The sequence below is a fragment of the Castor canadensis genome, chromosome 5 (genome assembly GCF_047511655.1).
Source record: "Castor canadensis chromosome 5, mCasCan1.hap1v2, whole genome shotgun sequence".
Taxonomy (NCBI): domain Eukaryota; kingdom Metazoa; phylum Chordata; class Mammalia; order Rodentia; family Castoridae; genus Castor; species Castor canadensis.
In genome coordinates this window covers 138,733,796-138,759,083 of record NC_133390.1, presented here as the reverse complement: position 1 = coordinate 138,759,083, position 25,288 = coordinate 138,733,796, and the positions used below count along the sequence as shown (strand labels likewise).

General features: G+C 40.5%; 1 protein-coding gene across 2 annotated transcripts in view; it reads left to right on the top strand.

Annotated features, from left to right (window-relative positions):
• The window catches only part of Sec23b (SEC23 homolog B, COPII coat complex component), a 44,757-nt gene that overhangs the window by 4,448 nt on the left and 15,021 nt on the right, over positions 1–25,288 (top strand). The window contains exons 2-14 of one of the 2 annotated variants that reach the window (XM_020154179.2): positions 41–264; positions 1,731–1,788; positions 10,422–10,508; positions 12,109–12,345; positions 12,450–12,535; positions 13,478–13,622; positions 14,074–14,232; positions 14,570–14,685; positions 16,258–16,381; positions 17,342–17,422; positions 19,339–19,428; positions 20,343–20,449; positions 22,690–22,843. In XM_020154179.2, coding sequence (XP_020009768.1) covers positions 44–264; positions 1,731–1,788; positions 10,422–10,508; positions 12,109–12,345; positions 12,450–12,535; positions 13,478–13,622; positions 14,074–14,232; positions 14,570–14,685; positions 16,258–16,381; positions 17,342–17,422; positions 19,339–19,428; positions 20,343–20,449; positions 22,690–22,843 — 1,665 coding nt within the window. In that variant the 5' untranslated portion in view covers positions 41–43. Of the gene's footprint in view, positions 1–29; positions 265–1,730; positions 1,789–10,421; positions 10,509–12,108; positions 12,346–12,449; positions 12,536–13,477; positions 13,623–14,073; positions 14,233–14,569; positions 14,686–16,257; positions 16,382–17,341; positions 17,423–19,338; positions 19,429–20,342; positions 20,450–22,689; positions 22,844–25,288 lie in introns of both variants that reach the window. The other variant, XM_020154176.2, reaches the window with a different exon arrangement.

The window sequence follows — 25,288 nt, the reverse complement described above, 5'->3', positions numbered from 1 at the left end:
TTTCTCACACAATTAAAACTTGTCTTTAGTTCTCTTTTAGACTATGGCAACATATCTGGAGTTCATTCAGCAGAATGAAGAACGAGATGGTGTGCGTTTCAGTTGGAATGTGTGGCCTTCCAGCCGTCTTGAGGCTACAAGAATGGTTGTTCCACTGGCTTGTCTCCTTACTCCTTTAAAAGAACGTCCAGACCTGCCTCCTGTACAGTATGAACCTGTGCTCTGCAGCAGGCCGACTTGCAAAGCAGTTCTCAACCCACTTTGGTATGAATTCTTTTAAAAGCTGGCAAAAACAATGCAGTAATTATCTTTTTTTTTTTTTTTTTTGCAGCACTGTGATTTGAACTCAGGGCCTCGGGCTTGCTAGGGAGATGCGGTGCTCTTACCACTTGTGCCTTTCCCCCTGTCCCAGTAATTATCTTTATTCAATTCTCATAAAAGTCATTTGATTTGGGGGAGTCATCAAATATAAAATATGAAATAAACAATGAGATTCCTAGGTGCTGAAGTCTCCCTGGCCTCATACTCCAGACAGAATTGGAATCTATGGGACCAAGTGGAGGTAGAAGGAGAGGATTTGGAATTCAGGGTTGTTTTGTTTTGTTTTGCCAATTATCAGTTATTTTGGTTGGCTTAACTGCAGACATTGTGGGATTTTTTTTGTGTGATTTTTTTTCCCTAAAAAATCCAAAAACTTTGCACTCTTTTCTTGGTACGGTGATGCTGTATGGCTGGAAGAAGTAGTAGACAGAAGAAATTTTAACTGTTAATGATTTTACTGTTAATGATCTTTTTGTACCTGAGATAATGACCATTATAATGAAAGAATTGTTATTTTTAAAATTCACTTGTTTCTTGAGGCAGGAGTCTCTCTGTGATGCCTAGCCTAATCTTGAGCTCCCAGGCTCAAGTAATTCTGTCCATGGGGAATATCTAGGACTGAAGGAATGCACTACCATGCTCAGTTGAAAGAATTTCTAAACAAGTGTAGTGTGTCATATAATTTTTATGTGAAGGAACATTTTTCACTGCATTCCCCTTTTATTTATTGTGATCATATTAAGAATACTGTTAAGGGCTGCATGCATGACTCAAGTGGTGGAACACTTGCTTTCTGAATGCTTGTCTAGCCTTGAGTTCAAACTGCAGTACCACCTTCCACCCTTATCCCCCCAAAAAAGAATCTACTGCTCTGCCTTTAAAATGATAGCCACTGTTTATTTATTTCCTAAATGTAGAAAGTTATGGGGGGAATAGAAGCATTTTCTTGAACCAATTCAATCCAGAAGCATGCCTTCAAGAGCCAGTTTTTCTTCTGTTGGATTAACTGAGGTTAAAGTCTTATAAGGTTTTTCTGTGTGCAATATGTGTTTTTACTATTGAAGGTTAGTAGTTTTGCATAGCTAAACAATAAATCATGAAGACTAGGTTAAGATAATAGACAAAAGGAAATAGCCTGTAATTTATGAGAGTCACAAAATTTTAAAAAATGATCTAGAGAACTGGAAAGGACAAAAAAAGGATTTACTAGTTCTTCATTGTAGCTGTTCAAAGAAAACTTTTGGTGCACTTAATAGAATTCTACCTTCAGTGAAATTTTGTGATCCTTTGTCTGTTTATGCACACCAATAGAAACATATGCCTGTGTAATATATTGAACTTGAAATTTGAATACTTTCTATCTTAAAAGTAAAAATGGTACCTAGTTGTGATATTTATCTTTCTTACAGTCAGGTGGATTATCGAGCAAAACTTTGGGCTTGTAATTTCTGTTTCCAAAGAAATCAGGTATGTGAATATTTTTAAAAAATAATTTTTATTTGTTTCATTTTAGTTGAACTACTTTGAAAAATGTTATGTGAATTTGAATTTCTATCTACACTGGCAGTTAGTTTCTGCTGAACTCTAGGTGCTAGCCTTTGTTAACCACAGTATTAAATGTTGATTGTTAATGACTTTTCTGTTGAATGGTTTCATTATTTGAGTCTTTGTCATTGCTGTAAAGGGAACATAGAATTCTTTCCATATAAGTTTTCTTTAGGAAGTGAATCTGTTGCTCTGAGAAAATAGATCTATTGTTCACATTTCACTTGACTTCAGCATATTCTAATTGAATAATGAACCAATTGGATATTCTAATTGGGTGGTAAAATTACCAAATTTTCTTTTTGCTCATCTTTGTGACTTTAAGATCCAAATATCAGTGTTGAATGTTTGATTTAAAACTACCAAAGTAAAGAAGGTGACAAATGATGAAAGAGACGTCTCTTTCTCTCTTTCTTCTTTTTTTATTTGGAGCTAGGATTGAACCCAGGGCCTTCTGCATACTAAGCATATGTTCTACCACTGAGCAACACCCTTATCCAAGACTTCTCTTTAAAATTAACTCTGATGAAAATTTTCTAAAACTGGATTGCAGTGATTATTGCAGACTCATTTACTAAAAATCATTGAATTGTACACTTAAAATGGATGAATTTTATGTCATATAAACTATTCCTAAGTAAAGCTATTAGAGAAAATTAATTGTACCTAGTGTAGTATACACTGTCAGAACAGCCCTAAAGTTTTTAATAACATGTACTTATTCATATACTTGATCATAATTTTGATTAATTTCCTTCTAAGATGTAGCACATAATAAACTCAGTGATGTAAAGAACAATATACAGTTAATGACTGACTATAGGTTCAGAAACTATAAGCAGATTCTATTCAAGATTTTTTTTTTTTTTTTTAGAGGTCGGAAAAATTTTACTTGTAGAGAATTTAGTTGGAGAAAAGAGAAGGGAAAGACTGCATATTGGAGAATGCAGGGGGACCTGGAAACCGGTGATCCCGTGGGCCTGGGTGGGGAGTGGGGTTTTATAGCCTATTTGCATTGCCTGAGGGTGGAGATGCCTTTCAAATGCAAACAGGCATTTCTTAGGGAGGAGAAGTGTCTCCTTGACCACTTATCGCCCTTTTGGGACTTGCAGTCTGTCCTTCAGTCCTTCATTCCCCCCTCTCAATGGTAGCCCTAACTGCTGTTAGGGATTGGGACGATGAAGTCTGTTCAGTAACTGCTTCCTGGTGACAGGGGGCGATGAAGGGGCCCGCAGCGTCAGGGCTGACCATGAGAGGGGTTGTCAAGGGGACCGCGGTAGTTTGTCGTGTTTATCTCCACCAGAGGCATTTGTAGTTTGATGGATTCTAGGCGAGAAGAAACAAACTTGACAAGTAAGTTTAAAATGCAAGGCCCAAACACAAGCAAGAGGACAAGGGCAAGTATAGGCCCCAGAAAGGGTAGGAACCAAGTCCTGGAGGGGAGCCAGGATTTTATTTGTTCCCATACCTGAGTAGAAACCTGAGTTTCAAGAGATTGCTCCTGGAGCCATTTAGCCTGTTGGAGAATGTGATCTGCATGTTCCTCTACAATGCCCGAAGTGTTTATATATGTGCAACAGGAGGTATTGGCAATGGCACATACCCCCCCTTATTTAGCCAAAAGAAAATCTAGAGCCAGGGGGTGGTCCATTACCATACAGGCAAGGGATGACAAAGACCTTTGCATGTCCTTAATGGCAAGGCCTACCTGGTCTGAGGTGTCCTCTACCACTTTGGTTTGGTTTTTTGCAGTTACATGATTGGCAATCACCCCATAGCTGATTCCAGCAAGGGCTGCAACTAATGCTGTTATCCCCAAAACTATTAGAGAAACCTCCCTTTTATTCCTATGGGAAGCTGTTTCTGTTGTAGTTAGCATTTCTCTTTTTTTTTTTTCCAGATGGCTGCATGAGCATGCAGGATCAGGAAGGCATACTTAGAATCTGTATAGATGTTGACTCTCTGTTCTTTTGACAGTCTTAGGGCTTCTGTTAGGGCCACTAATTCTGCCAATTGAGCACTTGTATTAGGAGGAAGAGGACCTGATTTGAGGGTGCCAAATTCTGTCACAACTGCAAACCCTGCATGTCTGACACCATTCTTGACAAAGGAACTGCCATCAGTGTATAATTCTAGATCTGAGTTAAGGGCTGATCAGTTAAGTCAGGTCGGGCAGCATAATTTTCCATAAGTACTTCCTCACACGAGTGCTCAGGATTTCCCTCCGCCTCTGGTAGAAGGGATGCAGGATTTAGGCTCTGACAGGTTCTTAAAGTTATTCCTGTTCCTCCCAGAAGCTGTCAGATAGCCAAAGTTCTCCTTTTGAGTTTAAAATTCCCCCTAGGTTGTGTGGGGTATAAACTGTTAGAGGGTGGTTTAGGATAAGTTTCTGAGCTTCAAGCACTAGAAGGCTTACTGCGGCCATTGCTCTGAGGCATCCTGACCATCCCTTGGCTACCTGATCTAACTCTTTGCTTAAGTAACCTACTGGCTGGGGAGTGATGCCCTGGAGCTGAGTCACCATGCCCAAGGCCAGTCCTCCCTTCTCATAGACATATAATTGAAACTTGTCTTGTACTGGGAGACCCAGGGCAGGAGCTGTCCTAAGAGCCTTCTTAATTTGTGGAATGCATTTTCTGACTTGTCACCCCATTCAATAAAGGGCTGGGTATCCTTCTGTGCTTCCTTAAGGATTTGATATAAGGGCCTGGCTAGATCTGCATATCCCAGGATCCAAATTCTACAGTATCCAGTGACACCCAAAAAGGCCCTCAATTGTTTTAGAGTTTTAGGTAGAGGAAATGTCAGGATTGGACGGATTCTATCTTCTCCTAGAGATCTCATTTCTTTCTCCAGGACAAGACCTAAATACGTAACCCTAGACTGACACAATTGGGCTTTTTCTTTAGAGATCTTATAACCTCTATCTGCTAAGAAGTTTAGTAAGGACTCAGTGGCTCGTGAAATGACAGGCTCATTTGGTCCACAGAGCAGGAGGTCATCTACATATTGTAGCAGAGTAGCTTGTGGGTATTGCCATTCTGCCAAGTCTTGGGTTAGTACTAACCCAAAGAGGTGGGGGCTGTCTCTGAATCCCTGGGGGAGGACAGTCCAAGTGACCTGTCCAGACTTCCTTGTGGGGTCCTCAAAGGCAAAGATAGGTTGACTTTTAGGGTGTAAGGGAATGCAAAAGAAGGCATCTTTTAAATCCAGGACAGAGTAGTAAGTAGTACCCGGAGGCATTTGGGCTAAAAGCATATAGGGATTTGGAACTACAGGATGGAGAGGCACTACTGCTTCGTTGATCAGGCGGAGATCCTGAACTAGCCTCCATTTGTTAGGTCCCTTCCTAACACCGAGAATAGGAGTATTATATGGGCTGGAGCATTCTATTAGCAGTCCCTGTCTCTTTAAGCCTTTGATTATGGGAATTAGCCCCTCCTTAACTTCTGGCTTTAAAGGATATTGTTTTTGATGGGGAAACCAGGAGGGGTCCTTGAGATGAGTTAGGACTGGGGCAGCTGTTCGTGCCTGTCCCACAGTGTGTCCATCCGTCCACACCGTGGGGTCTACTTGTTCCTCTATTAGGGGCAAGCAAAAGTATTCTCCTGGGGGTTAAAGTAGCTGTACCCCCAATTTAGATAGAAGGTCTCGCCCTAGCAGAGGAGTAGGGGTTTCTGGGACAATTAAAAAGGAGTGACAGAAATGGAAATCTCCCCAGGAGCAGGCTAAAGGCTGAGTGAAATAACGGTCTAGAGGCTGGCCTGATATGCCTCGAACAGTAATTTTCTTGGAGGACCTGGGTCCGGGAGAGAAAGGAATAACTGAGATGCTGGCTCCAGTATCGATAAGGAGGCTGATCTTGTGTTTAATTTGGGGGTCTTCTGCTTTTACAGTGGTTACAGAAGCCTGTATGGGAGGCCCCGGGACCCGTCATTGGGTGGGAGGCTCTGACCTCGGTTCCCAGGGGAACCGGGGACAGTGTGCCTTCCAATGTTTTCCCTGACAAATGGGGCAGGGTCCCGGAGGTAGCTTTCTCCGGGGGCACTCCCTCCTAAAATGGCCTGCCTGTCCACATTGAAAGCATGTCCTCGGGTTTGGACTTTGCCCTGGGGGAGCCTCTCAGAGAGCTGTGATCAGAGCCTCCTGCCGCTTATCCTTTCTCTTTTCCCTTTCCAGGTCCTTCCTTTCTTTAAGTCCCTGTTATAGTATACAGATGTGGCTACATGGACCAATTGGTCCAGATCTCTGCTCCCTTCAGCCACCAATTTCTGAAGTTTTTACAGATACCTGGTGCTGGCTGTGTTAGGAATTTATCTTTTAAGATGATTTCCTCTTCCTGTGACTCTGGTATAATGTTGGTATGCTTTTGTAAAGCATCCTTAAGTCTCTGTAGGAAAGCTACTGGAGTTTCTAAGGGTCCTTGCTGTACAGCTGTGACTTGGGAGTAATTAAGAGGTTTTACCTTGGCTCTTCTTAGTCCCTCAAGAATGCAGTGGATGAAATGGTTACGGCTCCATTCATCCTTGTCATTTTCAGGGTCCCACTTAGGGAATCGAGGCTCCCTTCTAGGTATCCAATGTCTTTGTCTTTCTTCTCCCTCCCCCTCCTCCTCCTGTGAGGGCCCAGTAGGAGACAGGCCTGTAGGGCCGCTTTTATCTAAGTGATAATTGTCTCCAGCTGTGACTGCCTGATCTAGAACCCGCTGTTTCTCCAGAGAAGTGAGGGTCTGAGCTAGCAATAGCATTGCATCTTTCCAGCTCAGTTCAAAGTTTTGGCTGACTTCTCTAAATGCCTGGATGTACTGATCTGGGTTTTCTGTGTAATTTCCTAAATCCTTTTTTATTTCTTTAAGTTCACTCACTCTAAAAGGAACATGAGCCCCTATCCCCTCCAGGAATTAACTGGAAGGGGTAGAGTCCTGTGGGACAGCGTCTAGTGTGTGAGGTAGCTGGGTAAGGGGGAAGAGGGGGAGCTGATGGAACATTAGATGGGTTTTTTTTTGCTCAAGGGAGTTTGGAGGCTTTTTGCAAAGGGTTACCATGGTCTGGGTATCTAGCCTGCATTTGTTTAGCCATTCTGGGTGGTCTCTTAGGAAAAAGAACAACTGAACGTATGGAACTTCGGTCCATTTTCCCTCTTTTTTACAGAACATATCTAATTGAAGAATGGTATTATAATTAATGCTGCCTCCTTCTGGCCATCTTTCCTCATCTCCCAGAGGATACTGTGGCCAAGCCTAGGTGCAGTAAAACTTGAGTTAATAAGCAGGCAAGGGGGGATCCTTCCTGGATCCTTGAGGCTTGATTTTCCATCTAAAAAGGGAAACAAGGGAAAATTGGTCACCTTAACAGAGGTTTCTCCTTTTATCTAAGCGTCCCCAGATGAGGAGAAACTCTAGTGGGAGAGGGCGTCCCGCTCTCCCTTGCTCCTTCCACTGCCACTCGTGGGTAGAGTCGTGGAGGATTTACAGATAGATATCTCAGTTGCACCCACCCCCCTGAGATGATCTTTGACCAATCTCTCATCTATTTTGACTTTGCCTGTTTGCCCTGCGACCCAGGTAGGCCTAGTTCTCCTCTACCAGCTGAGCACTTGTAATTAAAAAGTAACTCTATCAAAGTAACCAAGAGGGCTTGCATGGCCAGAAGGAGGACTAATTTAGAGGGATGGATGGGGACTCTTGGTGAAGTAGACTTTTGTTCCCCTATATATCCTGTGAGGCATATATGCTTTCTATGAAAGGAGAGAGAGCATCTGGAGGCTTTTGCTCTGGTAAGGGGCAAAAAACGGAGACCTGAGGTTTTTGCCTTTTAAATGTTTTTTTTTTTTTCCCTGAGGGCAGGCTGCAGAACCTGTTTAACCAGTTAATCTGATGCTTGACAAAGACAGTCAAGCCTAAATTGGAGACTAGCACTTTCTGATTCCTGTAGGGATTTTCCCAAACTCCCTGAAGAAACTCACTGCTATTTACAGCAAAGGCGGGGAGGGAGACACTTATCCTGAACTGCCTGGGAAAGGGGAAAGAGAGGCTGAGGGTTGGGGAAAAAGAGAGTTTCCAGGCTCAACGCATGAGGGATTATTGATCATCCCTGCTGTCCAGGTCGATCCTGCCCAAAGGCAGTACTGGAGCACTGGAAGCAAGAGGTGACCTCCACTCTCGGGCCACGGAAACCATGAAGAAAGCATGAGAGATCTGATTGTCTGTTTGCCGCGGACATGGCTGGAGAGGTCCAAGACTTAGCCGCCTTTGGGGCCTCAGGGTGGGTCAGGAAGTTGCATCTCTAGCCTTTGGGTGACACTTGGGAGTGCCCCGGCCAGAACACCTTTTGTGGCTTGAAGACAAACTTTCCTTTCCACCAGCTGTTTTCGGACCTCCCCTTAAGCTGGTCAGATCTTGAAAGAGAGTGTTAGTGTTTAAGGAGAGGAAAAAAGAAAAAGCCTTGGTGCACTGAAGTCGAGTTCTGCCCAAGTAGCATTGGCAGTGCAGTACAAACCCCTGCCCGGCCTCTGAGTTTCCTCAGATTGCCTGCCGTACAGCTGTAGTGGGCTCAGACCTTTTCCTCAGTTTCCCAAGGAAGAAACCCTCCTTAACAAGACAGAGAGAGAGGGAGAAAAGGTCGACCTGAGAGTTCTACCGTAGCTAGGCTGTGGTGGGGAGTGCCAGACGCTCACACGCAGGAATTTCAGATGCTCAGGGTTCTTGAGCCTGCTCTGAGAATGAAAGCACAGGCAGACTCCAACAGCAGAGGTCGGAAAAATTTTATTTGTAGAGGATTTAGTTGGAGAAAAGAGAAGAGAAAGACTGCATATTGGAGAATGCAGAGGGACCCGGGAACCGGTGATCCCCTCTATTCAAGATTTACCTCCTTGAGGGGCTGCAGATGTAGCTCAATGACAGAGTGCATGTCATTGAGCATGAAGCCCTGGGTTTGATCCCCAGCTCAGGAAATTCAGAAGTATACAGATCTTATAAGAGATTCAGAAGTATATACAATCTTAAAAATACTTTTGCATCTTATATTTAGAATTAATGTCTATATTTAATTCAACATAAAATTATAAGGGAGGATTGCACTCTGGTTAAGAGCAGGACTCTTTATTCAGACCATTTGGATTTGACTCTCAGCTGTATCATTTACTTCCTGGGTAACTTTGGGCAAGTCATGTTACTCTTTGTACCTAAGTTTCCTTGTTCTCAAAATTAGAATAAAAGTACTATATAAACTTCAAGAGATTATTGTGAGAATTAAACTGAGTTAATGACTATAAAAGATTTAGAGTACTGCTTGACAAAGTCATTGTCATAAGAGTTTTTGGTATCATGTTTATCTAAAATCTCTACCTTCTGGTCAACAAGTACATCTGGAAATCTGTGTCATCAGCAGAAATAATTTTTTGTAACACTCTCAGCCGGATATGGGACATGAACCCTTCAGTGAGTGTGGAGGTAGTAAATGAGAGATAGTTCTTGGAGGAATCAGGGTGATCTTGTCTTCTATTCCCTACTTTGCACAGGTGAGTGTATAGGGTGGGTAAACATGGCTTCTCCAGGTTGCTGGAAGGTGGCCAGTGTATCTGGGTTTGCCCTTCTTTGTTCTCCCACACTATTTTGTAGTCATAGGTAAAGGCCCACCTGCTGGGAGCTGCAGCCAGTGGTCAGTCATGACCAAGGTGGACTGGAGGTCTTTGGCTAGCTCCTGCTGAGACTTCTGTTTAGGTTCTTATGCCCAGTTGTTCTCATCCCTCCTTGCCAGTGGCCCCTTAAAGCCACCTGTATCTCCTCAACAGGGCTTGAGTTTGGTCACTGTGAGTTTATTGGCCTGGAGTGTTTACCTGCTAAACTTAAGGAGATGTACCTAAGTATGAAAGAACGTGCCTATGCTGTTACATTAAGTGCAAAAAGCAAGTCCCAAAATTTTGTGTATGGAGTGATCTCAATTGTAGAAAAAATCTGTAAGGAAATATTCCCAAGATATTAACAGCTGACTCTAGTAAGAGGCTTTTGAGGTCTTTTTCCTTCCATTTTTTTCATATTTTCCCAAACTTGGTAATTTTTGTATGCAAAAGGCTATTATTTATTTATTGGTAATAGCCAGAATAATAAGCCTAAATAAAGACTTTAAGGCTGGGGGTATGGTTTAAGTAGTAGATCACCTGCCTTGCAAGCACAAGGCCCTTAGTTCAAACTCTAATACAGCTAAAATAATAATAATAATAACAAATTAAATAAAGACTTTTTAGTCTTCTATAGACTGTTGATGAGACAGGTAAAATTTCAGCCTTTTATTTGCAAAAGAAAGCTTAAATGGTTTCTAATAGTGTGTTTTTAAACATATGGAAGTTTTTGTTGTTTTGATTTCTGAGACAGGGTTTTGCTGTGTAGTCCAGGCTGGCCTTAAATTCATAGTCCTCCTGCCTCTGCCTCATCAGTGCTGGGATTACAGTTGTGTATCATCACACCTGTCTTGTCATTAGCCATTTTTATAAATGGAAAATAAAAAGTATAACAATATCTTTCAGCTCTAATGAAACTATTGTTATCTTCTCTTCAGTTTCCTCCAGCTTATACAGGGATATCTGAGGTGAATCAGCCTGCTGAATTGATGCCCCAGTTTTCTACAATTGAATACATAATACAGGTAACTTCTTTGTTGTGCATTTTAATGAACAGTGTTAATAATTGATTTTCTCTTGAGATCCTTTGTGTTTCTTACCTGTTTGGGGATTTAGAGCTGTCAGGGCAACAGAATCCTAGACATTAGGTTACATTGTGTATGTGCTTGCTGACATTTTTGATTTTGACAGAAGGCTACAAAAAAGTGGAACTGACTAAATTCAAAACCTGTCTTCTCTGTAATCTTCTTAATCTCAGTCAGTGGTACTCCATCTTCTAGGTATTCAGCTTATAAACTTTCCTGCCTGCAGCTGATCCTGGGATACTAAGAGAACAGATCAGCTTGCAAGGACCTGTCATGTATCCCTCAGGGCTGCAGTCCTGCACTATCTCTGCTTCCATTTCCACCACCCTCCTGTTTTCCCCTTGTTTTGGATCTGGCCAAGTTCTGGTGGGCTTTCTGTGTGTCTTACTGACTGTCTTGTGGCAGAATGTCTCCCCTTTCTCCTCCTACCCTGTCTTTGTTTTCATTTGAATCTTCCTGAGCATCCTGAGCGTCAGGTCCCTCTCCCACCATGTTCATGAGCCTTCTCCTCCTGGGCTTAGACTTTAGCCCCCAGGGCTTCACAAAATAAACAAGCAACTAAGGAGAGTAAAAGGGGCCAGGGCTAGCCCAAGCTAGGAAAAGCTCCCCCTGCCACCCCCCCCCCAAAAAAACCCATAGACTCATCCTTGACTTCTCTCTTTTCACATCCTATGTCTAAACTACTAGAATATCCCAAATTCCAAAATTATGTAGAATCCAGCCATTCCTAGTAATCCTGGGCCAGCCACAGGATTACTAGCCACTTGGATTACTGTGGCAGTCTCCTAACTGTTCTCCCTGATTTTATCATTGCCTATTTGTATTTTATTCTGAACCCAGCAGCCAGAACTCTTTAGAAATATATCATGTTACTTCTCTGTTCAGAAACTTCCAATGGTGAAAATGGCTCCCATTTTCACTCAAAGCAAAAAGATAATCCTCAAAGCCCTGTGTGTGACCACTCTGATCTCAATTTCTACTGGTGTCCTTGTTCAGCCCGTGGGCCTCCTTAACTCCTCAAGCATGCCAGGAATAAGCATACCTAAGGGCTTTTACCTTAGCCTTTTTCTGAGGCTAGAACTCTTTCCCCTGTGTCTGTATTCTCCCTCTCTCTTTTCCTTCAGGATTTTGCTTAAATGTTACTTTCTTGCTGAGGCTACCTTGATTCCTCTCTTTAATACTTGAACTTGCCCCTTGCCTCCACTACTGGCTGTTGCTGTCTCTCTGTCCTAGAAAGTTTGCTCCTTGAGGCAGGTATAAATCTTTGTTCTTTATGTTCACTGATGAATCCCAAGATACAGTGTGTGGCACATAGTAGGTATTCAGAAAAGTTGAATACATTGTGGGACACAGTTTTTATGTTTAGTTTGTTTTAATAGAGTCTGAGTCATTTAATAAGGTAGAAGTTTGTGTAAATGTCCCCATGACCTGGGAGTAAACATAGATGGAGAGTTGCATTTTTCCTACCCAATTTGCTTTGAAAATGGCTGTTTATATCTGTTTGTATACTGATCATTATACTGTTTTTCCTTGCCTGAAGCGAGGTGCTCAGTCCCCTCTGATCTTTCTCTATGTGGTCGACACATGCCTTGAGGAAGATGACCTTCAAGCACTCAAAGAGTCCCTGCAGATGTCCCTGAGTCTCCTTCCTCCAGATGCTTTGGTGGGTCTGATCACTTTTGGGAGAATGGTGCAGGTCCATGAATTAAGCTGTGAAGGAATTTCCAAAAGTTATGTCTTCCGAGGCACCAAGGATTTGACTGCAAAGCAAATACAGGTTTGTGTCTATTGTACAGAAGCAGGAATAAGGACATCTCTTAAAAATTCACCAGTCATTAAATTTTAGTGTTATGGGAAGTCAGTGTTTCTGATTTTTTTTAGGATATGCTGGGCCTGACCAAGCCAGCTATGCCCATGCAGCAAGCAAGGCCTGCTCAACCTCAGGAGCAACTTTTTATTTCCAGCAGGTGAGATACTGCACATATACTATTACATGTGCTATAGCGGGCATGCAGGACAGCCCATTATGATTAAAGAAAAAAAAGAAATGTTTAAGCCCAATCAATATTTAATGTTGTTTTGATTTGGGGTTTTTTTTTTTTTTTTTTTTTTTGGAGAAAGGGTCTAGCTATGTAGCTCAAGATGGCTTAGAACTACCAAAACTACGAATCCTCCCGCTTCAGCCTCCCAGGTGTTGGGATTACAGAGATGCACCACTACGCTTGGCTCGTAGTTGTTTTATTCAAAAGGATTTGAGACTACTATACTCAATCATTCCCCTTCCTTGGATACATGGCTGCTGTCCTTCTTGATGTTTAAGTAAACTGGAAAAACTGAAAAGACCTCTGTTGAGTGTCTTCTAACGAACTTGTGAACAGGTACTCACTTCATTTAGCCCATTGAATGTCTAAGACTGCCCCAGGAGAGGTTAACAGCCAGAAAAGTCAATAAAATGAATTGTCTGATATGCTGGAGACTTCCTCTTACTCTGGTAAGAAACTAGAGCATTTTTCTCTGTATTACTTCTGAGGCTCAAGTGTCATACAAACCAAGCTTTTAGAATGATGAATATTGTTCACATAAATGGACCTTCCATGGACCAGATTCCCATTAGGCCTGACCTTAGGATTTCTTTACTACTTAAAATTTAATTAAACTAACTTGTTCCCTTTCAAATAGATTTTTTCTATGCTACATATATAAATCACTAGATAATAGGTTTTAAATTATATTTCTTAGTAAAGTTGCTTTAAATTGTTTGTTGCTTGTAGTTAGTGATAACTTTGAAGTAAAAGTTGAAGTTTTTTCTATTTCACATAATGATTTTGAGGAGCAGTTAACTATGTGTCACTCAAGGTTGGAGTCCAGAGTACTTTATTAAGTTGATGTGTCCATTCAAAATCATACAGATTTCTGCAGCCCATTCACAAGATTGATATGAACCTCACCGACCTTCTTGGGGAGCTGCAGAGAGACCCATGGCCAGTAACTCAGGGGAAGAGACCTTTGCGATCTACTGGTGTTGCTTTGTCCATTGCTGTTGGCCTTTTGGAGGTACTTTGGAATTTATGGGGATCTCTCAAATGATACAGACTTGCTCTTAGAATTATATTTTTTGGCCCTGTTTGAAAATCCACTGTGACCTAAGTCAACCCATCATGTATATTCATGTATCAGAAAGAACTTCAGTCATTATTACTCACATCTAATAAACCCCTCATTGTTTTGAAAATAACCAAAAGTATTCATGGAAAAATAAGGGAATTAGAGTAGTGGGAAGTGCTGATAGTAAGGTAATAAAAGTGTATAAAACTGTCTGGTTGGGAAAAAATAAGTGCTACTTTTCTGCATCTGTATTCTGCTGTACCATCAGTAGTAAAAAGAGATGAATCGGGTGTATCTGAGAGTGCAGAGAGAATGCATCTTTAGAGTATTTTTATACAGAAATTGAAACCATGCTCAGAGGTGGGGCTGTGCACTTCTAAAATACTATTTACTATTTCAGGGCACTTTTCCAAACACAGGAGCCAGAATCATGCTATTTACTGGAGGGCCTCCTACTCAAGGGCCTGGCATGGTAGTTGGAGATGAGTTAAAGGTTCCTATTCGTTCCTGGCATGACATTGAAAAAGACAATGCACGTTTCATGAAAAAGGCAACCAAGGTAGGTACTCCTGGATATGAGGTATCTAGTGCCATGTTTAGGCTGCTCTGGAATGATAGCTACTTTGCTGAGGCCATGTGTCATGGTCAGCAAGATACTCTTGCAGAGACAAACTTATAGATCAGAACTCTTAAGTTATTGCTCCTGTACTGTGAGAATGGACAAGTAAGAATGGGTGGCTATAAAGTGTTTTCAATTTGAAAGCTATTGTTTTATTTGAATGTTTTAACAAAAACAATCTCCATATCCCTGTGTTTGATTACATCCTTTGGAATATTAAAACAAAAGCTGGGGATAAAGTTACTGTTTCCTAAAAATAGATTTCTTCTCTTCACAGCACTATGAGATGCTTGCTAATCGAACTGCTGCAAATGGTCACTGCATTGATATTTATGCTTGTGCCCTTGATCAAACGGGTCTTTTGGAGATGAAGTGTTGTCCAAATCTTACAGGGTATGTTGAAAGTGAACACCTGGGAAAAGTGAGTGTTATTTTAAGAAAAGAAATGAGTGGTGGAGCCATAGGATTGGGTGAGGTCAACATAGAAGAACTTTCAGGTACCTCTGAGTTGTAGGTTCAGTGGCTTGGGAGGCAATGAGGGCCCCTTGGAGGAAGAAGCAGTGATTACAGGAGATCTCAAGAGTTCCCTATGAACAAGTAAATTAGGGTTCCCATACTTCCTCCTGTTCTGTTAATTTGTTCAAGCAACTTACAGAACTCATTGAAACACTTAACTTTTTTTTTTTAAACCAGCTTATTATAAAGGATATTACAAAGGATACAGATGAAGAGATGTACAGGGAGAGATGTGAGGGGAGGAACATACAGTTTCCATGTTTCTTGGGGTATACCACCCTCCAGAAACCTCCATATGTTCAACTCTCTGAACCCTATCATTTTGGGTTGTTATGGGGACTATTTCATAAACATGACTGAAGCATGGGTCAAAAGAGTGATCTAATGCTAATAGTCTGAGGATGGCCTGTCTGTATTCCTGTCCTCTCTGTATTCCTTCATCCTGGCGTGGGTCAAGATCCCTTCTGAAGCAGAATCCTTTTGATAATACTATCAGACAAGTAAGGCAAAAACTTTCTTTATGGTCAGTTCTAAGGCAGAAAAGTGGGAGGAAATTAGAGTTTCTGTGACCCACCTTGGGTCATATGGCTTATCTTAGGAAGTTAGGAGCAGGGTACCATAGGCAAACACACACACACACACACACACACACACACACGCCTCATAATATCACAATAATGCATTTAAACTAATGAGTTTATTGATTGAAGGGACCTTTTTTTTTTTGTAAATAGTTTTACAAAATTAGGAAAAAGAATATTTTTAAATATGTGATTTCAAATTAGCATATAATCAAATCAATATACTTGTAAAAAGTTTTTTTTTAAACTATCATTTCTACATTTATTCACATGTATATACATTGTATGGGCCACCTCTCCCCTCACCCCTTTTTTTTAATTTGTGTGTGAAATAATTACAGACTTAAAGAAATTAGCAAAGTTACCTTTTTAGGAGAGAAACCTAAAGAGAAAAAAGGCAAAAACTATTAAAAAAAAAAAAAAAAAGAAGGAAAAGAAATTGTAAATTTCTTTACAATTTCTCTGGGTGTGCAGAGAGGTCCCTCCATATTCTTCCATCTAATTTCTCCTAATGGTAGCACCTTACTTAAATATAGTACAATGTCAACACAAGGAAATCGAAATTGGTACAATACAGTTAATGATATTGCAGACCTCATTTGGGTTTCTGCAGCACTTACTTTTTTCTTCTGTATGTGAGTATGATTCTGTGAGATTTTTATCATTTTTATAGATTTGTGTAATAACTGTAGTAATCAACGTATAGAATGGTTTTTAAGGATGCTTTTTTGATGATTTAGAAGTAAGTTAGTAGCATCTTTATGGTCCTTTTATTTTTTAAATTATTGTTTGTAAGCACTGCGGGAGCATCTGAATGGCTTGCAGTCATCCTAACTCTTGCGTTCTTTTTCCTTTTTTTCTCATTTAGAGGCCACATGGTGATGGGAGATTCTTTCAACACTTCTCTCTTCAAGCAGACATTCCAAAGGATTTTTAGTAAAGATTTTAATGGAGATTTCCGAATGGCATTTGGTGCTACTTTGGAAGTAAAGGTGCAATAAACTTAAAACGTTAATGAAATTAGTATTGTTTCATGTTTGGGTTACATTTCTGGCAGGCTTAGTCTGCTGGACACAGGCATATAAAGGCCAATTAAGAGGATCCTCACAAAATGGCTATCAAAAAGTATATTATTCACCTTGTCCTTCGCTCCTCAAGAATGGCCACATAATTATTAATGTTCTAAACAAGGAGTTACTGGTTTCCAAGCAGGCAGTGCTCCACCCGGCTTTAATACAGTCAAGAGTTGGCAGGGAGTGATGGGCTGGGTGTTGGGTGCAGTACTGTGGCTTGATAGGCAGCCACATAGTGGTCAGTACTACTCACCTGTCAGTGTGGGTCACCACATGACACAGAGTGGTGGTTTATATTTACTGCCTGCCCAAAAAACAACCAGAGTGCTCTAAAATAGCATTTTGAGTAGAGGGGTTTGTGTGTGTGTGTGTGTGTGTGTGTGTGTGTGTGTGTGTATGTATTTTTTAAGATGAAGAGGAATGGACTTTGTTGAAGTGAAATTAGATTTTAAAATCTGTTGGTCTTATTATGTTGGGGCTCATGAGTTAAGTATTTTAAAGCAAAACAAAACAGTTCACCGATTAGAAATATGGAAATAGTTGTGAATATACACAAGATTGAATGTAGGACTATTGGTAGAATTACTATCATCTATGTTGTACAGTAATTTCAAAGTTTGAAAAGTGAATTAAGAATTGAAAATACTGCCTTTTTTGGTGCAGCTTCTAAAGGCAGATTTTATCAAAGTTTCATTCAGTTCATAGTGGCCCTGGAAAATCTTACAGGGAAGCAGTTGGATGCTGTAATCCATTTGGGATTTTCTCTTGATAGAATAATAATGTTGCCATATTTTTCCTCAAAGTTTCTGCTGTGGCCATTGTGAGAGCAGGGTAGATCTCAGTGAATTTTAACTTTATATTCTATGTAACTTGTTTCAGACCTCTCGGGAGTTGAAGATTGCAGGTGCCATTGGTCCATGCGTGTCTCTGAATGTGAAAGGACCATGTGTGTCAGAAAATGTAAGGAAAACTCCATTACCCTTACCTGTCTTGGAGTTAATCCATTAGGTGACTTTTCGTGATGATCTTGCATTATTGTCACCTGTTGGGTGGTGTGTGTATAGCAAGAGGGAAGGGGTAACCCTCACTGACAACCATGACTCTGAGAGATAGTGTCATCTGTTCTTTTGTTCATCCCTTTATCTGAAGGATGAGAGAAAAGCAAACTGAGGGTTAGAGAGGCTAAATTAGTTTCTTGCTCAGAGAAAGAGCTAACATGGAGCTAGATCGTAGGTCCTCCTGACTTTGCAACCCATGTGAGGATCGCTGCACCATGAGTCAGTCACAAGGCATTCCCTGCAGCACATGGCAAGTATTCAGCAGAATCCTTCAGGAACAACTCTGTGTGCTGGATGCCCTTAGAGATGACACCTTTGTTTTATTCTCAGCTGATAAGAGCCTAATAAATCAGAGACCACCCAGAATTGATGGGGCAGTAGATGATACAGATGCAGGCATCCTTGTTCTCTGGTAACACCCTGTGAATGGATGCAAGCAAAATTCAGTCATCATTTGGAATATTTTGCTGTGGCCTACATTCTCTGATTATGCTTTAGCTGCCAAGTGACACACCATTTGGTCTGATGAGGCCTCTCCAAGGTGGTCCTGGGCTGGGCTTACACAGTCATGTTCTTCCATAATTGGAAGGGTAGAGACTGGAGAAGCACTTAAGATAGAGCCTACCACACTGGAGGCCCATGAGAGTTGTCCTTCTTTCTTTTTTTTTTGTGGCATTGGGCACTTGAACTGAGGGCCTTGTGCTTGCTAGGCAGCACAAGGCCTAGCACTTGAGCCACTCTTCTACTTATCTTTGTTTTCATCTACCACTTGAGCCACTCTTCTACTTATCTTTGTTTTCATCAGAACAAACAGTATGTAGTATGAGTGCATTCAAAGTAACTAAAGCATAAAGCACAGTTCTTCAGTATGAAGTGAGTTGCAGTGTAATGCCCAGTGCCTCCTGGATATACGTTTCAGAGTCTTGTAAACTCAGTTGGGGATTCTAGGTATTTTTGACATTTGTGGTCTTTCTAGATGTCATTATTAAAACAGTGACACTTGAATTCAAATTACAGTCAATCTCATATTTATCACTGGGAGCTATCAGCTTAATAAGATAGAGCCTTCATGCTATGACAGTCTCCATTCTTACTGAGAATTTATATGAACCTTTTGCATAAAATAATTGAATTAGAAATTAATGTTTTAAGCTAGGTGCAGTGACATGTGCCTGTAGTCCCAGCTACTTGGGAAGCTGAGGCAGGAGAATCACTTGAGTTCAGGAGTTGAAGACCAGCCTGGACAACATAACAACATCCTATTTAAAAAAAAACAGGCTTCAGATTCACAGTCTTCTGCTGGGATTATAGGTGTGTGCCACCACTCCCAGTTATGTAACTGTTTCTTATTCTAATAATGATGAAAGAAGTACATAAAGCTTTAAAATAAATAGATTATTTTTTCTCTCACCATTTACTTTTTCCCGCTACTAACTTGATTCTTTGTTGATTTCAGTATTATGTATCATATACATATATGTATACACATGCATATATATGATATATGTGTATATATTACATTGTATATTACATATATTATATGTGTGCATTTATTACACATATATCTATATATAGATACAGAAAGAGCAATAAAAATTGCTCAGAGTACCAGTACAAAAAATAATTTAATATAAAATACTCTAAATTTTTCTTGGTCTATAGATCTGTATTTATACTTTTCTCAGTAAAATTTTTTCAATTAATTTTTCACTTGGATGGAAATAATCTACGTGACCTGTGCTGGTCAGTCAGTGATTTTTCATCAGCAGCTGGTTTTTTGTTTTTTGGGTTTTTTTTAATTCCTCTTTTCACCCCTAGGAGCTTGGTGTTGGTGGCACAAGTCAGTGGAAAATCTGTGGCCTGGATCCCACATCTACACTTGGCATCTACTTTGAAGTTGTCAATCAGGTGGGTTGAATCTCTTCATGTCTCTTCATATTCTAGTGTCCTGTTTTCTGATTTCTTACAATTAGTATTCTCTGGTTTCTTTCTCCACAAACAGATACTACTTTGGCATTATATTAGACACAGTCTTTTTATTCCTTCTAGGTTTAGTCAGAGTCAGGCAGCAAATTGCTTTTGTCCTTTTGTGGTTGAGCTAACAAGGTCATTAGTGGAGTCATCTCGTGATGGTGAATTTTTGAGTGTGTCAGTCTTTCTTCAATGTTTTGTTATGAAAATTGCAAACATACAAAAAACTGAAATAATTAAACAGAGAACACCTGTAAACCCATCAGGTAGCTTCTATAATTAATATTATAGTTGTTTTGTTACATATCTCTTGATCTTTTTTTTTTTTTATTTAATCCCTGGAGGTACTTGGGTTCCAAATCAGGGCTTCACCCTTCCTAGGGCTGACCTGGAACTGCAGTCCTCCTGATCTTAGCCTACTGAGTAGCTCAGATTATAGGCATGAGCCACTGGCGCCTGGCTCCATCTTAATTTTGATGCATTTCAAAGCAACTTGTAATCATCAGTATATTTTATCCCTAAACATTTTGTCATACCTAGTTTGAACTGGAGTTCAGATTCTTCCTGACTGAAGAAGAGATTGAACCTGGGCCTTATGTTTGCTAAGCATGTACTCTACTGGTGAGCTACACCCCTGAGCCAGGAGTTCATTAGTGAATGAAGTTTCCTCTCTTTCCTTCACCCTCTAAAGATGAAAGTTATATATACAGTGAAATATATTGTTCCTAAGTATATAATTCAAAATGCTTCAAGAACTTTAACCCTGCTCTTGTTTAGAAGAGCACAGTGAGCTCTTTGAATTTGAGTCATACTTATGACAGTAACCAAGTGTATGGCCTCTTGCCCTGCAGCACAACGCCCCGATTCCCCAGGGAGGCAGAGGTGCCATCCAGTTTGTCACACAGTATCAGCATTCCAGCACCCAGAAACGCATCCGTGTGACCACCATTGCCCGCAAGTGAGCAGCCACTTTCCATCCTCTTGAGCCATTGACTGATGGTTTTCCTGTTAAGAGATCTTTTACCATCTTCAAGTTTGTCTTTCTGATTCTATCAAATGGTTCTTACCAGTCCTCCCTACTCACTTGATCAGAGGAGGAGAAGGCATTCTTGGCTATCCCACCTGGGCCTTCAAACTCTTGCCTAGAGGATCAGCTTTTGGTAGGAATATAGCTCATTAAAAATATTTTTTTATTACTTTATTTGTTAGATAAGTAAACCATCCTCCTTGTTAAAGATTCAAGTAGAGCATAAACATAAGTGCAGTTGGCCTTCATGCATGGTTTCCATATCCAGGGATTCAGTCAAACCTTGAATGGGAAGTAGTTTTAAAAAATTATGTCTGTACTGAACGCGGCACAAACTTTTTTTTTTTTTCTTTTTTTGTCATTATTCCCTAAGCAATACAGTATAACTGTTTGCGTGGACTATACAATATTTCACATTGTCATATTGCATTAGTTTTTCTTTCTTTCTTTTTTTTTTGATCATACCAAAGTTTAAACCCAGGGTAGGCAAGGCCTCCACCACTTGAGCCATGCCCCCAGACCTTTTTGCTTTAGATTGTTTTTCAGGTAGGATCTTGCCTTTTGGCCCTGGGCCAGCCTCAGATTGGGATCCTCCTACCTATGGCCTTCCAAATTGCTGGAATCACTGGCATGCCTCACCATACTTGGCTTATTTGTTGAGATTGGGTCTTGCTAACTTTTTGCATAGGCTGGCCTTGAATCATGGTCTTCCTAATCTTTGCTTCCCAAATGGCTTGGGTTACAGCAGTGAGCCACTGTACCTGGCCCTGGTATTAGGTATTACTAGTAATCTAAAGATGATGTAATCTATATGGAGGATGTGCATAGATGATTGCAAATACTGTGCAGTTATGTAGAAGGGACTTGAGCATCCATGAATTTTGTTATGTATCATGGAGCTAGTTTCCAGTAGGTACTAAAATGACTATATTTGTGGATCTCTTCACTTACACCAAAGGTAAATGTTATTACTGGTTTAACCTCACCATCCCATTTCTGTGAAGTTATATAGCATATATGTTTATTATATATATATATACACACACACACACGTACACACACACAACAACATATATAAATATACATATATAGCTATATTTGAGTGTCTTCAAATTGCAAGCTAATTTCTCATTTTAATGCATGGTTTGCGGGGGATATATCACTCCTCTGTTAAAGAACATTTCAAATCCTACCTTCTAACCTTGCTGCATTTATATTTGTAAGTCTTTTCACACCCAGTAGTTCTTTTTTGTTGTTGTTGGTTTTGTGTTACCAAGGTTTGAACCCAGGCCTCTCACGTGCTAGGCAAACCCTCTACCAATGAGCTACAGCCCTAGCCCCATTTCAGCCACTTTATAGAAGTAAAGTCTGGGATACTTAAAAACTAGTTTCCTAAGAAACTAATTTGTCCTCCCCCCAGTAGTATAAAGAGAGTGCCCTGTCACCTCATTAGCAATGTACACCATTAATCTTTGACATGCAATACCTTATTTTCATTTGTATTTCCCCATTTCTTAATGAGTTGAGTACATCTTTATGTTTACCGCTCATATGTATTTCTTTAGTGATAGACTTTGCTCATTTTTATAAAAACTATTTCTTGTTCATCAATTTGCAGAGAATCTTTATGTATTCTGGATATGATTATTGTTATGTTTGTTTCACATATCTGTTCCTGGTCTATCTGTTGTGTTTTAGCTTTATTCATCATGTCTTTATTCACCTGGAAATCTTATACATGTGCTAATTCTTTTTTCCATGGAGGTCATGCTGGGAAGTCATTTTGTGAAATTGTAAACTTTTAGATTTTTGTAGGATGAACCTAGAGGAAGAGACACTGGATCAAGACTTGTGCCTTTTGGGTGACTGCTTTCATGACTTGTGGGATGTGGAGAAGTTCTCTTTAGTTTTTCTTTAGAGCTTATAGCCTTCATTTCAGGTGACTGGAAATGTATATCAAATTCCCTTAGTTTGTCTTGACAAAGGAAGAGGATTTTGTGGTTTTTTTGTTTGTGTTTTGATGATACTGGGGTTTGACCTCAGGGCCTTGCACTTGTAAGGAAGGTACTCTACCACTTGAACCATACCAAACAGGATTTTGCTTATTTGCGTGGAGAGCTGCTTTCTGGTTCTCCTGAACGTAAGTGCAGTACTAACTCTGGAATTGTTAGCTGGGCAGATGCACAGAGTCAGCTCAGGCACATAGAAGCTGCGTTTGACCAGGAGGCTGCAGCAGTCTTGATGGCACGGCTTGGAGTGTTCCGTGCGGAATCAGAGGAGGGACCTGACGTACTTCGGTGGCTAGACCGACAACTCATCAGACTGGTAAGTTGGGAACCATGGCATTGGATTCAGTCTTAGTCTCTTTTCTGCTTTTGAGAAAAGAAAATTGTCCCTTAAACTTATTAAATAGTCAGCAAGAATTTATCAGTTGCTTACCTTATGCCAGACAGTGGACATTCTGAGAGTAATATGAAAGAAATGTAAAATGTGCATTTTCTCCTCAAGAGCTGAATTATAGTTGGGAAAAAACAACATGCATGGAATATTAGGAGAGTGATGCAAATCTGTGTGTGTTAACAATTGAATTAGATGAGTCATTTGTGAATACTATGGTCCTATATTTCCCTCAGGATCTAGGAGGTGATTTTTAGAAGTTGGGACCCAGGCACAGTAAGTTTAGGAAAATATCTCATGTATTAGTCCTGATTCAATCAGGAGAGAGAAATCATACAGTTTTTATAAAGGATCTGCACAAGGTGGCACATGTCTGTAATCCCTCTGGGGCACAGAGATAGGATAGGGAGTTTGAGGCCAGCCTGGGCTACGTAGTAAAACCCTGTCTCAAAAACAAAACGAAACAAATAAGGATAATCATTTAAAAGGATACATTCTGTACAGAGAATTACTAAAACAGGGGAGTAGAACAGAGAAGTATAGATATAAGATTATATAAGAGTAAAGCAGCTCTAAGGGGCAGCTGCTACCTCTAGGGCTGAGATAGAGCACCAAGGAAGAGCCCTTCATTGGAAGGCTATAGCTACAGCTCAGTGAATCTTTTGTAGCAGAGAATTTGTTATCACTGAGCTACATCAGGGAAACTTGTTGAAATTCACTCGCTAGAATTTGATGAACTCTACTGTCTGGGGTTGGGTACTGCCGTTCACAGGGAATGTCTCACTAGAGGCACATGGGTGCTGAGGGAGGTATTGGCTGCCATGTGTGTGGGGAAGCCTCAGAGCTGTGGGAACATTTTGCTAAGGAAACTACAGAACACACTGGCATCAAGAAGTTGATACTTGCCTCCATCACCCACTGCAGACAAAGCTTAATCTCATACCAGCTGGCAAAGTAGATAAAAAAGCTCATATCCATTTAACAGCAGACAATAGGGGTGAATATGGGGCCATAGACAGCAAATGAATAACTGGCATACCATATAATCTTACCTTCCTGGAGATCCACAGCATGCATTTCTGTCAAAAGCCCAGGAAAGAAACCTGTTTAACTTTGCTTATTCCTGTATTTGCCCTAGCCATCTCATAGAACCATTTATCAGGGTGTGTCAGCATCTCAAACAAAATTTGAAAATTGTTCCTCTAGGATTTCAAAGGGAAGATAGATGAACAGAGAACCTAAGGAAGTTGGCAAAGGCTTCATGTAGGAAGTGAGCTTTGAATCAGATCTTTTTTATAATGAGTAGATTAGCAGAAGAGAAGGCAAGGCTAGACAAGTGGAGGCCCAGCATGAACCAGCCTGTGGAAGTAGCTGTGCCCTTCAACCTATGCTGGGAACATCAGAAAGGCTATTGTCATAATAGAGGCCAGGTTGTGCAGTGAAGGTAAGGTTTTGACATCTCCATATTAAGGGTACTTGCTGAGAGAAAATACTACTGATACAATGCAGGATTTTGCTGACTCAGGGTTGCTGAGAGAAATATAGTGGGAAGCCACTTGGCTCAAGCTGATAGGAAGCTAAAGAAAATAAAAACTGTGAAAGGACATCGGTTTTTGGTTTTTTGGGTTTTTTTGGTATAAATTAAAATTTATCTTTTCTTCTTTTTCTCAAATTAGGACATTAAACCATGAATGTAAGTGGTTTTCATGGTGAAAAGAAAAGATTCTCTCCTGGCCTTTTTATTATGAATGAAGTTTTCTTCTCTCTGAACTCTGTAAGACATCAGATTTGAGGGGAGAAAGGTAGCTATTAGAAGTGGTGTTTCTTTCAATAGTGGACAGCCTGGTTTTCTTGTGGCTAGAAGAAATGTGTGGTCAGAAATAAAGGTAGGAAGAAAAACATTGTGGTTCAGAAGTCTGCTATTGAAAGTAGGAAAAAAATTGAGTTATAGTATAAGAGAACAATATCTGCAATTGCTAGTTTTTGTGGTCTTGAGGGAGTTTTCATATGGAAGAAGTGCCTGAAAGAGATCTTCTAGTGTCACGGTAGTCCATGGGCTAGCATTGCCTGGAAGCTGGGTAGAGATCAGGAATCTTCAGTTCCTCCCTAGACCAGAGTCTGCCTTACTTCTTTCTTTCTTTCTTTTTTTTTTTTTTTTTTTTTTTAATGCTGGGGATTGACTCCAGGGCCTTGTGCTTGCTATAAATGCATGTACTACTACTGAGGTACATACACCCTTAGTCCCTAGAATCTACATATCAACAAGCCTCCTTGATGCCTGCTTGTAAAACCTGAGAAGTGCTGGTCTACAACTCATAGGAAGTAGCAGAGTTAAATTGCAGCACAGCTCTTAATTCAGGGTTTTTCAGGTAA